The following is a 19,370-nucleotide window of genomic DNA, read 5'->3' on the forward strand; positions in this document are numbered from 1 at the left end:
AGTACGAAGAGGTCCGCCTCTGTGGTGTAATGGTTGGTGCGATTAGCTGCCACCCCGGAGGCTTCGATTCCCGGCTCTGGCACGTAATTTGAAAAGTGGTACGAGGGCTGGAGCGGGGTCCATTCAGTCTCGGGAGGTCACATGAGTAGAGTGGGTTCCATTCCCACCTCAGCCATTCTGGAAGTGGTTTTCTGTGGTTTGCCACTTCTCTTCCAGGCAAATGCCGGAATGGTACCTAACTAAAGGTCACGGCCGCTTCCTTGTCTGTCTCTTCCAACCTTCCCTTCCCCCTACAAAGCCCCTGTTCAGCATAGCAGGTGAGGCCGCCTGGGTGAGGTACTGGTCATTCTCCCCAGTTGTATCCCCCAACCCAAAGTCTCACGCTCCAGGACACTGCCCTTAAGGCGGTAGAGGTGGAATTCTTCTCTGAGTCCGAGGGAAAAACCAACCTTGGAGGGTAAACAGATTAAGAAGAAGGAAGATTTAAGTGGTGCATGGTTGGCAGTTCAGCAGCTTAACCGTTAAACCAAGGAGGCAGTCAAAATCTGTTAAATTTTATTTAAATAATCATACAATAATGAATAATCCCTTTGTTTATGTAACTTGACAATATATTGCAGTCTATCTGCGCCAATTAAATTTATATTAGTTATTCGTAAGTTTTACATTTTATTTCAGGGTGCCCGAATTTTTCTTTTGGCTGGCGGGCCCGTATCGCATTCATTACGGCCCTATGGCCTACGTTTCAGCCGTTACCAACTGTCATATAGTTCATTCACCTTTCATCATGACCATACTGAACAATTCACAACTGCCCAGCAAGTTCATTGATTATTTCTCACCTGCCAGTGACATTCGCTGACACGGAACGAGTTAGCCTGCTTAAAGAGGACACGCCCACGCACGACGAACTACAAAAAAACCTGTTTTAGTTGGTTGTAGAGGTGTAGAAAGTCGAGCGAATACGCAGTACGTATTACAGTTGCCGTTCCAAACTTCACTACTGGAAGAAAATGGCATAATTAAATAGTCATTATAAACAGCAACGCTAGGAATGAGTTCTCGTGTCCTTCGTCCAACTTTCATTCCGCTCGGGCTCGTTGAGAGAGGAACGACATTGCATCAACATACGGTGCTTTCACCGCCAAGTGTACAGTGTATCCTTCTTTGATCTGTAGTTATGTTTGGTAATTTGTCTAGTAAGAAAAGGTTAACGATAAAAGTAAATAGTGGATATCGACATACGATATTCCTGGAAATAAATCTACGCACTTGAAAAAAATGACATCACGACTGTTATTTTCGATGTACATCAGTGACATTGATTTAGTGGTTCATATAAAGTGTTAAAGTTTGTGAACGTGTTTCTAAGAACCAGTGAAATATACAGCGTAACTCTTCAGTATGACGTTATTACGGAATGTGACCTTAGGTTTCACTCTAGTGACTTTCAGTGTGGGAATAACACTACTTCTATTTACTACAGTGGATCGGACTTTGTATTCTCCAATGTTCCTTCCCAGGCCTCATCCGCGAATTTCTTATGATCTCTATCCAGATGAAATTAAACTCCTCGATTTTCCGCACTTCAGGTATATAATAAACAATGATGTTTGCGGAACTGTCAACAGAGGTGGTGAAGTGGACGACGTCAAAGCAATACTGCTTGTGACGTCATATGCTAACGATGTCGAGACTCGAAGTTATGTGCGCCAGGCGTACCCAAGCGACGAACTGAAGAAGCTCGGCGTGCGCCGAGTATTCTTATTGGCTCGTATAAATGGCGCTACGGTTAAGAACCCAGTTCCTCAGAACGCGTTACTAGACGAAAACAAAAGGTTTTCTGACTTAATACAGGGTAATTTTTATGAAGCATATAGAAATTTGACATACAAACATATGATGGGACTGCACTGGGTGACTAGATATTGTCCTCAAGCAAAATATATCATAAAAATGGATCATGATATTGTGATTGATATGTACCGATTAATGGAACTTCTTTCACATAAACAGTATTCCAAACCTCTTTTATTAGGCTATGTATTTCGTGGTATGGTGCCAGTCAGAGAACCAGCCAACAAATGGTATGTCACTCGTAATGAATATCCGAATTCTGTGTATCCTCCATTCCTCTCTGGTTGGTTATATGTGACAACTCCAGATGTTGCATTGAAACTTTTGGAAGTTTCTAAAAAAATTAACTATTTTTGGATAGATGATACTTTTGTTACAGGTATCTTAGCAAAATATGCTAGGATTAAACTACAAGATATAAGTGAGCATTTTACAGCAAATTCTGAATATATTGAATGTTGCTTGAAGTATGTTGGTGGGCCAAAATATACATGTGATTACATAGTAGGTCCTAATGGAGGAGATGTAAAATTAATTGTTAAATTTCAAAAGTATGCATATTTTTGTTATGTGAACCAATGTCCCAAGAGATCACCAGCAAAAGCTTTAAACAAAACTTGTGTCACACAGTGGAAAGCTAAACCATTAACAAAAGGTCATGGGGAAGTTAATCCTATACAGTTATTTTAAACAAGTCAATAACGTTGCCATTGATGCTTTCACGGGCCGTACTTATAAACATGATGCTGTATAGGCTTTTGGGCTTATGCTGTGTCAAGAAAATAAGGTGAAATTCTTTATGTTTTTCAGGGAACTGTGTCCCACATCCTCAGAAGAAATCGTTTAGGAAGCCTTTCTCGTGGACAGTCAAGATTTCTTCTGAGGACGCAGGGCACAGTTCCCTGCGAAATGTAAAGAATTTCACCTTATTTTCTTGACACGGCATAAGCCCAAAAGCCTCATGTCTATAAGTCAATAACGGTTCATTATTAAGAGTGTACTGTATTATGAAACTGTAGTTAGAATTGACTGAAAATAATTATTCAAAGCAAGTGGTTGCAGTAAATAACATAGTATAGAGAGATGGCTACAGTCTGGAAACCATCTTACCTCCTCAAAAAATGAAACTATTCTTATACTCATTTCTCTCTGAAGTAACAATCCTCGTGACAACAAAAGACCAACAGATTGAAACTAGGCCTATTGTTAATGTTACCAAAGAGTAGGTACTCTTTATAGTTTCTACTACTTAGTAAATCTTACAATTAATTATTCCACTACAAGGAAAACATAAACCATGATAAAATCTGAGTTTATTGTAGTACATAATTATGAATTCTAGATTAACTTTATAATACTTAACCTAGTGCAGTGCTATTAATAAGATTCATTACATATTTTTATTAGAAACTGTAGATAGTGCAGAGAGGGTAACAAATAATTTCAAAAAATTGTATTCAATATTATTCTGTTATTACATTCTATACGTGTTATTGTTCACTGAAAAGTAAATACATTGTTTATGACAGGGCATCGAGGTTCAAATCAGCCTTCCCCAAAACAGAGTACCAGTTCCAATCAGAGGGGCAAAGGCAGCCAGGCGTAGGGCTACTATACCCTACCAAGTGCTAAGTTTATGGATAGAGGAAGCCTTTACATTTCACCTCTCCCAGGGCTTCATTGCCCTGTATGGAAATGACTTTGCTTTGCTTTTGATAGCGCATATATCAAACTACTACTTTTTCTTGCTCAGTGATCGGACAAACCCTAAGTATTATCATACTACAGAACAAGTACGTTCAATTCTAGCATGCCACTAAGACCTAAAATGTTCTAGTTTCATTTATAGGAAGGGGAGTCAGGGATTGGAATAACTTACCAAGGAAGATGTTCAATAAATTTCCAATTTCTTTGCAATCGTTTAAGAAATGATGATGATGATGCTTGTTGTTTAAAGGGGCCTAACATCGAGGTCATCGGCCCCTAATGGTACAAAATGAGACAAAATGAAATGGCAAATTAAAAGTCCAAAAGCCTCCACTGACCAGAATTCAAAACGTGAGGGCGAAGAATATAAAACAATCAGTGGATCCGACACGCAAGTCTCGCATTTACAAAAACTGACATGAAACAATAGTATTACTGACCAAGGGACTATGTCTATAGCATAATACTAAATCGACAACACTGTTAGTCCAAAATGGTCCAAAATCCAAGTCATCGGCCTCTCATAATGGTATTTATCATTATGAAAGTAGAACCATGGCATTTGTCATGTTGCGGTACTAATCAATAGTAGCTTAGACTCGCGGCATTCCTCACAGTACGGTACTAAACACAGGTAATGAAATTTGCACAGGGAATACAGACCTATGGTGTTTCGCACACTGCGGCACTATTTACAGGCAACGCAAAACTATGATATTCCTCACAAAATTGGACTAACCACAGGGACCCGCGCTATCCCGGGGTGTTCCTCACATAGTGGGTACCAAGCATAGGCAAGGCACAACCATGGTGTCACTCATCTCAGGGTGTTGCTCATATAGGGGTACGAATCACAGGTACTGTAGAAGCCGCCAACATACTCTATTGCTACTAATCACAAACATATATGGTACCTAACATAGTGGTACTACGCACAAGTAAAAGCGACTCATGGTGTTCCCCGCATGGTGGTACAAAGCACAAGTAGTCTTATGGTTCTAATTTGATCATCCCTTAGTCGCCTCTTATGGCAGGCAGGGGATACCGTGGGTGTATTCTTCATCTGTGTCCCCCACCCACAGGGGAAATCGTTTAAGAAAAGGCTAGGGAAACAACAGATAGGGAATCTGCCAGCTGGGCGACCACCCTAAATGCAGATTAGTAGGGATTGATAACATGCATGTGATGGACTTCCACGTTCATCATACAAGAATGGAAATTTAACTAGTATTAAATCTCTTATTCAAAAGAGAGACACCTAATCAACTCCACTTCACAGAACATTGCATGTTGAATTTAAAAGTGAATAAAGATGCCAGCCTTCTAAAGCATAATCTGTATCAACATAATTATTATAGCCTTTTCCAGTTATAAAAACAGAGAATCAATGAGCAGGAGATATGAATATGAAATATGAGGTTGAAACCAACATGGCCAGCACACTTAAAGACACTTAGCCATCTTCTCATATTGTTGCTGAAACTGACTAACTAAAGTTACATTCCATTTCTGAATATTATCCAGTTACTAGTCACGGTGAACAGAAATTTTTCCCAAAGAATGGATATCTTAATCCTAAACAAGTGTTATTAATTCTAAGCATGGAAAAGTATTTACAAGTAAAATTTAGCAAGGCAGTTTACTGAATACCATTGGGTTCATAATATCAACTGTTTATTTTTTAAATGTTATTTTTAAGCTGTAGCAACTTTTAACTCCTTCCTACGTTACCTTCCTTAAATTTATTTAAATTATTTTGCTGTTCTGCATTAAAAGTACATTTCAGTGAAAGAATGTTTCCTGCATATGTTAAATTGAATCAAGGTGCAGCAAAGCTAATACTGTGATCGTGCAGTTGCAATCAATGGTATCCTGTAAGAAACATGTCAGTTCTCAAACGAAAATTTCCTTACGTCAATCTGTTTTTAGACAGACTTTGCTATAAGAGTGTGAAAACTAGGTGGACTCGGGATATCTTATTCGCAAATTAGAAATAACAGGCATGAGTAGTGAGAATAATTGTTGGTACAAACAGGTGGGAACAATTGCAGGATGGTACTTGAAATGAGAAAATAAAGGCTAAGTTAGGAATAAACATGATGGATGAAGGTGGATGTATAAAGTGAATCCAATGGTAGATTCTTGTTGGGCAAATGGAGGAAGTACAACCAGGCAACCATCCTCTATATAACACTAACCAGAGAGAAAAATTGGAAGGGGTCCGACGCTTTGAAAAAATGAAGATACTGGTCAAGGAAAGACAAGGGCCACGAAGGACATGAAAATGAAAGACTCCCTAGCTATCGTAACTTAATATTGGCAGGGTTGGAAAAGAACAAGGTTGACCAAGAAAGGTTGGATAGGATCGATGAAAGTGAGAAGTCTGGCACAAGTAAGTGGAAGCAATGCCAGGGCTCAGTTACGGGCCCTGTGGTCGCCAACCCACGCTCCCAAGTTAAGAGCCACTGGTGCCCCTCTTATTTGCTTTTCACGACAGGCAGGAGATACAGTGGGTGTTATTCAACCACCCCCACCCACAAGGAGTGATAGATGAAAGTGAGGAGCCTGGCACAAGTGAAAGCAATGCCCGGACTCAGCTAAGGGCCCCGTGGTCGTCTACCCATACTCCCAAGTTAAGAGCCCCTGGGACCCCTTTTATTCGCTTCTCACGACAGGCAGGGGATACAATGAGTGTTATTTTACCAACCCCACCCACAGTGGGCAAATGGAGGAGGCCGGGTTACCTAGGAGAAAAATGGATTTGGCCACAAGGGGCAAGACAGTAGAGGACGACTTGGGCAATGATGGTTAGACTCAGTTTTTAATGATATTATGATAGGAAGTGTGGAAGTAGACGAGGCCACAGAGCTAGCCGTAGAGAGAGGATTGTGGAATGCTTAGTTAATTTACATAGACTTGCAGACTAAATGCTGAAAGGCATATAGGTCTATAAATCTGATGTGTGCCTGTGGGAATAGCTTAATTTTGTCCTGTGTAAAGGAGTTTCGTTATAATTTTTTATTGCAGACAGGCTGACTCATTGACAGTATGTTCATTTTTTCCTTCCATTCCCAAGATAACAGATTCAATCCTGGCTGAACTTGGTGGTATTTGAGGATGTTTAAATGCGATAACTCTTCCAGCACGTTAAGGAACTCCAGTGGGGCAAATTCTATAGGAAATGTTAACTCTACAGCTTCAGTTACTCTTATCTTGTAATACCAAGTCCCACCATTGCTCTCATGGCTTCCCTCAGCTAATCATACTGTCTATGACAGGTGCAGGGTTTATTTTTCAGATCATTGAATATCATTTTGATCTATCAATCACCCTTCTTATGGGTAGGGAGGGGTAGAATACTACCACTGTATCGCCTGCCTGTCAGAAAAGGTGACGAAAAGGGGGACCAGAGTCTCTCAACTTGGGAGCATGGGCTGGCGACCACTGTTCCCCTAGCCGAGTCTAGCATTACTTCCACTTACTCACTTACTTGTATCAAGCTCCTCACTTCCATCTTTTCTATCCAACTTCCCATGGTCAACTGTTGTTCTCTTCTGTCCCCAACAGTATTAGGTTTTGCAACGCCTAAGAAGTCTTTCACTTACACATCCTTCCCTTTCTTTTGCCGATAGCTTCATTTATCAGATCTGCTCGATTTTTCCATTCTGATTAGTGTTAATGGAGAATGGTTGCCCAAAGGTACTTCCTCTTAAAACAATAGCCACCACCCACATCACCTATTAAACATATCAGTTGGTTGAATTTTGATGCTTTTTAGTTCAAACTTAATTGTGTCCAGCCATCATTGCTTAGGTCTTCCTTGTGGGTGTCGACCATCGACTTCAAAATTACATTACACGCAATAAACCTCATGATGATTCAGTATTGATTTACAAATTATAAAATTGACTCCTACAGGAAAAATGTATTTTGTCCGCCTTTTAATACAATCTAGAGAAAAACTTTACACTATAAGTAAATAATGAAAAGTATTTTTATCACCAGTACATGTTTTGGTCCTTATTGTACCATCTTCATCTGGCTAGTAAAATTGACAGCAGACATTATTAAACACTGCTAAAAAAAATATGAATATATACATAAAATGATGATGATTAATTAATTTCGTGTGGCTATTTCTAGCCGAGTGTAGCTCTTGTAAGGCAGACCCTCCAATGAGAATAGGCGGCACCTGCCATGTGTAGGTAACTGCGTCTTATTGTGGTGGAGGATAGTGTTATGTGTGGTGTGTGTTGCAGGGATGTTGGGGACAGCACAAACACCCAGCCCCCGGGCCATTGGAATTAACCATGAAGGTTAAAATCCCCGACCCAGCCGGGTATCGAACCCGGGACCCTCTGAACCGAAGGCCAGTGCGCTGACCATTCAGCCAACGAGTCGGACAATGATGATGATCAGTGAAATTAAAAGTTCATTAAAAATATAGCATGGCTGTTTAAAAAGTCCTCTTGTTGCATTCTTGAGAACATGTTAAAAGGAAATTGTTTGTTATGCTCTATTCATCAAATGGACTGAATATGTTGACTGTGGGAACTCCTCTTAATTTAACTTGGTGGACCCTTATATTCTTAGGACAGAGCTTATATGATGAAATGCCAGCACGGAATAATCACTTGTTTAGATTGCCTAGTGGTTCCTATATTTGTAGGAGTCTAGAAAAGAAAAAACTATGCTAGTTTGTGAGAGAAGAGAAGACAACCTATGATAAAAATGCCAAAGTTAGGTATTCACTCCCTGTCCTTCAGTCCCTATGAGTGGGCTCCCTCCTATCTGTACTGTCACGTCATGTTGACGTTAGACTGATCACTCTGTGGCAATGAAAAAGGGTTGTTGTTGATAAGAGTCAGTTGAGGAGGGGGAAGGGAGGGGAATGGGAGGAGGTAGGCATGAACTCAAAGGAGAATAGCTTACCCATGACATGTAATGGATGTTTTAATTGTTCTAGATTTTGACATAGTGTTGTGTTAATTAATAATACCAAGTATTATAAATTTACTCATTTGGGACAAATATCTCAGGCTCCCTATTGGAATCAACATCTATATCATCGTAGTGTTAATTAGTTCAGTAACGAAGACCTTGAATTTTCTGAAATTCGGTTGAGATGAAAGTTGGGGTTGAACCTTTAATCAAACTGTATATAAATATTTTCATATATATATTAAGCAAGATGCTGTTGTTAGCTGTATGTAAAATCTTTAAATCCTAATTTATGGAAGTGTAAGAGTGATTAAAAACATTCACATGATCACTCATAGCCGAGAATCAGTTTTCTTGGCGTTTACATGTTCTTTGTATTGAGTTAAGAAAACTCCTCCCTGTTTGACCAATTTAACTGGCGCTGCACTGGGTGCAATTGAATATCCAAATGCCAGATTTCAAATATTTATTGATATGGTTAAACGTATGTGTATTGTAAAAAAACAGTTGGCGTTGGTATTGGTGATTCTGAATGCGATATTAAGATCTTTTTTTCTAAATATGTGATCTGATATAGGCTATTATTGTTACAGGAAAAAGTACCAAAAACTTAGCGAGTGGCTTATTTTTTTGTAGATAATTTTATTAATAACTTTTCTGTTGTATCCATTGTTGGGAGCTATCGAGTAAATGTTATTTACTTATTTTTTTGTAATTTTTATAGGAAAGTGGAATGTTGTGAGCTCTGTATATCATGCTACAAAATCTGGCTTTCTTATGAGAACCTGAACTTTTAATTTCACAATACATCATCATTTTATGTATCATATTCATAGTTTTCTAGTAGTGTTTAATAATGTCTCCTGTCAATTTTATTAGCCATTTGTTAAGAAGAAAGTCATATTTTCCAGTGTTGGCTCAGTTATATGTAACTTTACAGCTTTTCAGTCCATCGAACACACAAGTTAAATATAAATACGAGGGTTGGGACAAGTCATAGCAACTATTTTTTTTTCTTGAAGATATGTAAGCGGATCAAACTGCTATTTGTCGCGTGGAAGCTATGCAGGCATAGTGTATATTCACAACAACAGATGGCTCTGTGATTGCTTGTAGTAGCACAGAGGAGTGTTGTGAAATCAACTGTGTAGCAAGCGTCATGCGAGATGGAAGTAACCAGTGTTGAGCAGTGCGCGTACATCAAAATAGCCATTCTTCGGGGGGAGAAATGCGAGAGAATGCCACAGTGAATTGGTGGAAGCCCTTGGAAATAATGCCCTCCCATACCGTACAGTAGCATAGAGAGTAGGAGTTTCAGCAAGAACGTGTGGCAACCGGTGATTTACAATGTTCAGGATGACCTGTCAGTGTGTGGACTGATGAGAAATGCATCTCTATGCCACTTGCCCTCTCTAATTTCAGTAGTGTCCATCGTCTGTCTTCATCTTCCTCCAGGAGCTGCTCGACGACGGCACATGCCACGTCGGTCCACACACTGACAGGTTGTCTTGAGCGTTGCTGATCACCGGTTGCCACACGTCCTTACTGAAACTTTTTCTACCCACCATGGTAATGTGTGGTATGGGAGGGAATTATTCCCATGGGCTTCCACCAATTAACTGCGACATTCTCTCGCATCCCCTCCCCGTGGAGAACGGCTATTTTGATGTATGCACACTGTTCAACATGGGTTACTTCCATTTCGCACGACGCTCGTCACACAACTGATTTCACAGCACTCACTGTGCTACTACCAACAATTATAAAGCCTTCTGCTGTTGTGAATACACACTATGCCTGCATAGTTCCCAAGCAACAAATAGCAGTTTTTGACCCGCTCACATATCTCCAAGAAAAAAAAGAAAAAAGAGACTGTAGTTGCAATGACTTTCACCCCAACCCTCATATTACAAGTTATAAACCTCATTATTGATCCGTATTGAAAATTGTTATAGTTCAAAAACAATGAAGGTATTTATTAAACCACCTGTTCAATACTTTACATCCACTTATACTGTAAGTGATTACAAAAATATATTAATACTTAATATTTTCGGGACATGTTTCACCCCTAATTTGGGGCATCTTCAGCCTAAAATACAAATCTTAAAAAGTTACACATAATATTAAAAGAGAAGCTAAAAGATTAGCCTTGTAGCGTAATTACTAAAACGTGGTACACTTAATGTGAATACTACATCGATACATTAATAGAACATGTTATTGGAGCAATGTCTATGGTAATTCTAAAATTAATGAGTCCGAGACTAAAACTTCTTCTTATAAAATTATGTGGTTCTAATAAAATTGGTTCAAATAAAAACTGGTTGTTATTTCACCTAATGTGATATTGTGCATATTGCCATCAAAATAAAGGCGTTAACACAAGCACACAAAAGTATGCAAACGATGTGTTCAGGGCCGCTGTTAATGTCGTAAACATGAAGATATAAATAATGAGGAAACAGAAGCATCAGGTGATTATCGTAGAAAATGTAGTCCTTTATACAGGTAATATTGTAGGGAACCTTTGCCAAGAGATACCAGTAGTATTCTAGAATAATGTTCTGTGTTTTTTGTAAGCTGTTACACATTATCTTCTGTTGTGTTAGTAACCACCATTCTGTTGGCTCTGTTTCTATGATAATCAGATACAGCATGATCAACTTGGCTATACTACTGAAAGTATCTCTCACGCACTTTGTTCATAAGTAAGGGTGACATCCATTCGCCACCTGATTGTGTCATTGCAGACATGGTCCAGCCATATAATTCTCACATCAACATCTCCATGGTAGGAAGTTGGTGTTCTTCACTCTTCTTTCCTTGCCAACATTCTGATCCATTTGCAGCAAAACAGGGCAGACAATGTATTGAAGATGGACTGGCACATGGTGGTTACAGAGGACACAAGTGATGTCTCTCCACTGTGTCCAAGTCATGTTTATCCTTGCTTGCACCTTGTCACTCAAACTGCCATTCCTCCGCAAACAGGATTCCATAAAAAACAGTATCATCCCAACATCTATTAAGATTCATATGAATTTATTCTTCATCCCTTTATTTTTCCTGTCTACTTACAGTACCCATTTGGACTCATTGCCAAATATTACTTACCTCCAGCTTATGATAAGATATTCCAATTCCATTCAGCTTTCATTCCCATACAGCAAAGCAGGCATGAAAATTTACCTGCAAATTAACTTCCTCATTGCAAAATGTACTCTATTGCAATAGTAAGCATGTAGTCTTGGGAATAGATATGCAGTAGAACCCAGTTTATCCAGATTACGTTAATCCGGATGTACAGTTTATTCAGGCTGATTTTGTAGATATCATCTGTACATTAATATCATTATTTTTAAAAATTCTCAATCTAAGATGAAAGATATTTTAAATTCAAGAACATTTCATTGACAAAACAAAAATTCTTAATTTCTAAGGTGATTTTGGAACATTCCAAAATGACTTTCTGCTGACAAACACATTACGGCTTGTTCAACTAACAATAATACAATGGTAACTTTTATAATGATGCAGGTATAAAGCCGTAAGATGCACGTTTCAATCACAATGATGCTCAAAAATATATTAATATACTTGGAAGAGCAACCTAACAAGGAACCGTCTTAATTCACGATGGTGAAGTGTCTTAAGAGACTGAACAGCATGTAAGCACCATTTAAAGCTGAAACAAAAGAAACTCTCAGACTTTTTCATTAACTTACTTTAACTGAAGTCAAATTTATACTATACCGAAATTTATCGTTAAATTTAGGCACATCTTTAGCTCCATATTGTTAATAAGGTTGTAAAAGTATATATAATGTGCAATAAAATTTTCTAAACTGTGTTATTTACGCCATTAATGAATTTTCCAGATTATCCTTATTTTCAACCACATGAACTGGACCTGGTGCCGTTCAAGCCAGATTAACAGGTTTCTAATGTATAATCTTTATGTTGTGTGAATTTAGACAATCTGTTGGTAAACCTGACATTTCATAAAGACAATGCTTCACTTCCTCTAAAAAAAAAAAAACAAAGCTGTTCTAATAAAGCTCAAAAGTACAAAATAAATTTCAGCACTGCTCTATTGATGAAAACATATCCTCATTTGTCATTAGAGGGCTCGTTATGCAATGGAATAGTCATTCATGTTGTCATATTCTTTCTTAATTGTTACATCAAAAAATATTTTAGAATGAATAACATAAAAGAACAGAGACAGATGCATCCTAGTGTATGAATATCATTGGAGAAGAAAATAATTTCCCATACCTTATCATCATATCTTATAAAAGTAATTATTCAAAATATGGATGCATATTTCACAAACTTGCTCAGATTAATAATAATACACTGGCAGAAAAAATATTCAAACACCATGAAATAACGAATGTAGAATATGGAAATTTTGACAATATATTTGTTGAGGTAACATATTTAATTGATTAAAGGCACAAGACTACAGGTTAATATCCATGTGAGGAAAACCATCGTAAATGTACCATGCTGGTCCATTAATAACCGGTGTCATCGCCTGACTGTTGAATGCAGGCATGCAAATGTGCATGCACTGTGTAGTACAGGTGCTGGATGTCAGCTTGTGGGATGGAGTTCCATGCCTGTTGCACTTGGTCGGTCAATACAGGGACGGTTAATGCCAGTAATGGATGATGCTGGAGTTGTCATCCAATGATGTCCAATACGTGCTTGGGGGATCAATCAGGCCAAGGCAACATGTAAACACTCTGTAGAGCATGTTGGATTACAACAGCGGCATGGGAGTGCGCATTATCCTGTTGGAAAACACCCCCGGGAATGCTGTTCATGAATGGCAGCACAACAGGTCAAATCACCAGACGGACATACACATCTGCAATCAGGGTGCGTGGGATAACCACGAGAGTGTTCCTGCTGACATAGGAAATTGTTCCCTAGACCAGAACTCCCATTGCAGGTCCAGTGTGTCGATGCCGCAGACAGGTGGAATGCAGAGTCTCACTGGCCTCCTCCTAACCAACACACGGCCATCACTGGCACCAAGGCAGAACCGGGTTTCATCGGATAACACCTCCACTCCATTCTCCAATGAACTCTTGCTTGACACCACTGAAGTCGCAGACGATGGTGGTTTGGGGTAAGTGGAATGCACATGACAGGGCATCTGGCTCAGAGCTGTCCTTCAAGAAACCAATTTCGAACAGTCTGTTGAGTCATTGTGGTGCCAACTGCCACTAGATTTGCTGCTGCAGACGCATTCTTGACCCACTCCCAGTCATTCAATCTAATCTCATAGGTAACTAACCCTCTTGTACAGTACAACCTGTATTTAAAGCAAACCTGATGTGTAACGTCATGTAACTAGCACCACACTAATAAATGCAATTTGCGGGAAATTTGAATCAACGTCATCCTTCAGATGTATAAATATGCCTACGAACATTCATTAATCTAGCACAACCTCTTCTTGGTGTTTGGATATTTTTTCTGCCAGTGTAATAATAATAATAATAATAATAATAATAATATCAACAACAATAATAATACTGTCTAAACTAACGTGTGCAGGCAGTTTTGATTTCATACCATTTAGACTGCCTTTGTGTCAATTACAATGTCCTGTTTTAATCTACCAGATGGCAGAGAAATGTATCTCTGTTTGGCAATTAAATCTCAAGATTTAATTAATTTTGTTCAGTAAACACCAAATGGATCACCACATCATATGACATGAGTGCTGAATAGAGTTTTCTCTGTCCTTCAAAAATATCCGACTATCTCTGCCAGGTTTGTACTCGCGATCTTGAGAGCCACAGGCCAACACTACCACTGATGCACTGACATTTCTTGAAACTCTGCATTAAAGTTCAGAGACACCTTGGTTGTGCACAAGGCTATATGCTATATCCAAATGAGGAAATGATGAATTTCTCCATTAATATTAGCTCTATCAAAAAACTGTACATAATAAAATTTGTGTAATCTACAGGGTCTCTCTTATAAACCCAGGCCGTCCAGCACCATTTTTACTCTCCCAGACCTAAGCAGCTGTATGGGAGGCGCGTCTAAAGTTCATCCTATCATCAGTAGCCAGTCTGAATCTCAGCTGTTAACATGGCGAGACAGTTATCATTGCAACACCATATTAGTTTTCTCAGTGTCACAAGTGATTTCAAGTACCAGACTTCGTGAAAGGTGTGGGTATAACGTAAAATTAAGTGTGAACAAGAATCACATTGTTTTCAAGTGTTGTCATTCGCCGAGTTCGCTCACCCTCATCAGAGGGTCTGCCTTACAAGGGCTGCATTCGGCTAGAAATAGCCACACGAAATTATAATTATTATTCGCCGAGTTGAAGGTGGTGGTCAATGTCTTTGGTATGTTAGTGGGCAGAAAAAAGTGTTTTTAGACAACACTAAACAGTCATTATATGAAATTGGTTACTTTGCAGTCCTGTGATGTCTTTTACCAAAATCTCTAACCCCTATGGTGAAGCCTGAGTTGCGTTTCAGTGAGAAAACTATCGTCGATTGGAGTAATTTTTGTTGTGAGGTAGATGTGGGACGGGCACCAGTTCTTTTAAGGCTGCTGGCAAGTTATACTCTCCACTGCATTAAGGAAAGTTTCATACTAAATTTTCTTGTTCTTTATTCCGCATTGTTTCCTTTACAGCTTTATTTACTTGTGTTTTTATTATATGCGGTTTGGTAACGGAATCTACGAGCGTAAGTAGGGGAAAAAAAGAGGTCAGGGAGGTGTAAGCCCCCAGGGGCTATGGCCATGATTAGCAAAGCTGAATGATGGCAGCGCATTTTACATTCCACCATGGTGAAAACCTGAATTAACGGAGTATATGATATGAGGCGGGCTAACATATCTCTCCTCTAAAAGCTACTCCACGTAATATTTCCATCACTTAAACTTCATTGTTATGTTATTATTATGAATGATCCAGATAGCTAAGTTCTACCATCTCAGTAGCATGAACTGATATGCTGATACACGATTTCATGAAAATATTGTAAAACATTGGCTAATTTTTAGAATTAGGTTAATTTGCATGTATGGATACATAAGTAGTATTTATTTCATATTTAATTTTCTTTCCTTTTTACAATGACACAGATGTGTACTTAAGAAGAAATATATTATGCTGACTAGTACAGGTCCCTGCAATACAGATTAACCTGCATAAAGAAGCCACCAAAGGAAAAATGATGGTCACTGAGTTCTGAATAAGGTGACCACTAGTTAAACACAAACAAAGTTTATCTGATATTTTTTCAGTCAGGTAAATGTATAAATTTACCCATTGTTTACATGAAAATGTAAACAAATAAACACAAATTAGTTGATGGCTACGTTAGGGGCTGTTAATTGCTCTTGATTGCCAGTTATCTTCTCGTTTGAAACAAATGAGATGATGTTTTCTGTTGAAGTTAAAACATCATTAGCATATTATATTTTATAAAAATCCATAGACAGTTGGACATCAACAGCAAGAAGAAAACTTGTGTCCAACTTCAAGCAATCAATATATTCATGAGAAGAATCCTGTGATCTTGCCAAAACTAGATTCTTTAATAATTATATAATATTTAGGAAAGTATACAATGACTATTTATTTTTTTCCCTGATGAATATGATTTTTCATTTACTTAGCCATTTAGCTGTTCGGGGTTTATAAACTTCCAAACAAAGTGTGCGTACTAATCATGAGAGGAAGAGGCCACTCAAGATAGGCCCAAACTGCAGTATTCTTATGGAAAACATGATGATGATGATGATGATGATGATGTTGATGATGACTGTTGTTTTATTGTTTAATTCACTGTCATATATTCATAGCTATCAGCCATGTGATAGTTCTCAGGACACAACATATACTCACAGCTCTCAGCCATGGGAAACTTGATCAGATTTGAGCATGTATTTTGGATGTTCTGCCAAGAGATGACATGACAGGTTTTATACCATTTGAAAAAAAAAAAAAAAAATTATCTTTCTCAAGAAAGAGATTGTGTTTGATTACCATGAGTGGTTTTTGTTCTATTTGAAACTGAGTGTGAATCCCCGTTGCGTCTGTCCCCATCCAAGCCCAGTAGTAGTAATCATATCAAGTAGATGGCCATTATTAGCAAGCAGTGATATTTCTCAATAGGAGCAAATACAAGTGGGTCAGATATGTCAAACTGTGAAGAATTGTTTAGTGGTACTGCTTACTTACAGTGACAGTGATGAATTTGAGAAGAAAGTGATGAACACTATGTTGCATGGATGGGTAAAAAAAAAGGAGGCAGAAAATGTAAGATGAAAATAAAATGGGGGTAAAGGCCAGGAAACCACAAACATTTTTTCATTTTCTGGGATACTGGTATAGCCCCAATGTTACTCAAGCAACTACGTGGCTCATGAAAGCCCCTTATTTAGCCGATATGAATGTGATAAACGTCTTGTGGTTTAGCAATGCTTCAGAATTTTCCACAGTATAAGATCTAATGAAAAGCTGAAAAACAAATCGCAAGGTAAGATTCATGATTCTTTCATTTTATAAATTAAAGTTTGCATAAATAGCTGTAACTAATAAATTAAAGTTCCCATAAGAACCTACAATTAGCTGTGACTCATGCAAATTAATTCTGGCAAACGAATGACTATAAAATTAGTACGTCAATGGGTTAACCAAACCCAACATATAAGCCATCTACTGAAAAGTTCTGTCATTTCCGTAATAAAAGTGGCCTACAATACACACGACCTTTCAATGTTGGCAACTTGTTAAGGCAGGTTTCACTGTATATTAATCACAATTGTTTTGTTGAGTCTTTTACAATTTTCTGTAATTAACAAATTTTCATTATCACTTCATTATCACTATCACTTGTACAACTTGAAATGATTTCAACATTAAAAGAAACACTCAAGTACTGCCAGTATAAATATACATATACTGTATAAATATATTAGACATATGTATAATACCAAAAGTACAGGTAAAAAATAGAACAGTGTTCAACACTAAACATCTCACACACTCCATAACCACCAACAAGTAGGAATGCATAACTGAAATAAACATTATAACAAATTGTATATAACAATAAAGAGTTGTAAACAATAAAACATCTCTTATATAGGTGTGATGACAGTGTCAGTAAAATACAAACCCACTTCAGGGGTTAATGCATAACATAATAAAAAGCATAAAAGAGTAGTAGAACTATACTGTGAAAATAATTTTAACAAGCACAACAGTAGCCCATAGAACAATATAATTTCTGTAAGATAATACTGTAAGCAAACATAACTCGCTGATAAAGAAAGGTGAATATTATCATAGAACAGCCTATCTAAGGGCTGTTTGCAGTCCCCTCTCCGATGCTTCATCTTGATATAGTAATAGAAGAAATTATCTTTCTTTCCAGAACCATCAGAAATACTTTATAGTGAATATAATTGTCTTCATTTCAGGAATAAAACATTTATCAGTTTCTGATAATTTCTTTCTCCTTCTGCATCTATGATCAACTGGTCTGTTTGTAAGGACCATGGTAATCCTTGATAAGCCACATATGATCAATCACTTGCCCTTCCTGAAAAGAGGGAGAGAAAAAAAAAGCAATTGGATTTACAAAAATACAAACATTATGAAGTTAACAGAGTACCAGTAATGCATAAGCATACTACTGTCAATTACAAAACATGGAGATTTTAAAAATATATTCATTAAAACAATTTACACGGAACTCCCCCATTGTCCAGTCCCAAGTCCGAAATTCGAAGGAGGAGGGTTTGCTGATTTGGCACCCAGCAGCTAAATTGCTAACGCCAAGTGTTGGTAAATAATCCGATCCCCAAAGGGAGTCAACGGTTTAGAGCAAATGAGCTCCCTTAAGTGGGGTATGGAAATAAGAAGAAGATAATTATGGAGGTAATAGTAACACAGCCTACAAGACTTGTACCATTGTCATAAAAAAATATGCAGTACAAATACTGAAAATGAAATGAAATGAAAATCCACAGTCTGTTTTCAGTAATTCAACCGGATCAGGAATGCTGATGATAAAATTGGAAATGAACAAAATGGGTTTCATAAATGTGGATCCTGTGCTGATGGCATTTTTACCCTGAAAATCCTTATAGGAAAACACAGATAGCTTAATCTGGAAACACACATTGCATTCATACATTTCAAAAAGGCATTCGACAAAATAAACAGATTAAATTAATGGATATTTTAACTAAAGATGGTGTAAGATATATCGGAACAATTTAATATCAGTTAGGATCGAGGATGGACAGACAGACAGACAGACAGACAGACAGACAGACTAGAAATCAATTAATAGAGGTATCAGACAAGAATGTGGACTTTCCCCTCTGCTATTTATAATTTACATGAATATTGTTATTAAATACTGGAGGGAAGAGAATCATGGCTATATACATATTTATAAAAACCTGAAGTTAGATGCTACCTTGTTTGCAGATGATGTTACTCTAATTACCCCTAAAGATGATGACCTGCAACGTTCAGTCCACAAGTAACACAAAATTTCATCTAAGTATAATATGAGTATATTGCAACATGAAACTAAAATGATGGCTTTTAATGGAAAAGAACCCATTCCAAACAAAATTTGTTTAAACAAAGAATTACTGGAAAGCAAAAATGAATTTACTTGTCTGAGGTATTCATTATCTTACAAAAAGAGAGAAACTTTGGGAGTTATAAATCAGGTTAAGAAGCCATCCTTAGTTCAAAGACATACATGCAGCTAGACTAGACCTATGATATGGAAATGAAGCATGGCCAATAAGGAAAACCAGATGAGTTGGCTTGTGAGGTCAGGGATGTG

The 19,370-nt window shown here is 37.8% G+C and overlaps 2 protein-coding genes across 2 annotated transcripts in view; one reads left to right on the forward strand and one right to left on the reverse strand.

Moving 5' to 3' along the window:
- Positions 1 to 985: 985 nt before the first annotated feature.
- Positions 986 to 13,218, forward strand: LOC136883298 (beta-1,3-galactosyltransferase 5). The gene has a single exon (XM_067155533.2). It carries the CDS (start codon positions 1,405 to 1,407, stop codon positions 2,545 to 2,547), a length of 1,143 nt encoding a protein of 380 aa, XP_067011634.2. The 5' UTR covers positions 986 to 1,404; the 3' UTR covers positions 2,548 to 13,218.
- Positions 13,219 to 15,574: 2,356 nt separating this feature from the next.
- Positions 15,575 to 19,370, reverse strand: part of LOC136883300 (acid phosphatase type 7) — a 44,425-nt gene continuing 40,629 nt past the window's right edge. Inside the window, exon 9 of the mRNA XM_067155534.2 lies at positions 15,575 to 18,104. Within this exon, the coding sequence (XP_067011635.1) occupies positions 18,036 to 18,104 (69 nt within the window). The 3' untranslated portion in view covers positions 15,575 to 18,035. The remainder of the gene's footprint in view (positions 18,105 to 19,370) is intronic.

This window comes from Anabrus simplex, chromosome 11 (assembly GCF_040414725.1).
Source record: "Anabrus simplex isolate iqAnaSimp1 chromosome 11, ASM4041472v1, whole genome shotgun sequence".
In the NCBI taxonomy this organism is placed as follows: Eukaryota; Metazoa; Arthropoda; class Insecta; order Orthoptera; family Tettigoniidae; genus Anabrus; species Anabrus simplex.

Bases quoted from the DNA above. Each gene is read 5' to 3' on its own strand.
- LOC136883298 (XM_067155533.2), top strand. From the start codon at position 1,405: ATGACGTTATTACGGAATGTGACCTTAGGTTTCACTCTAGTGACTTTC.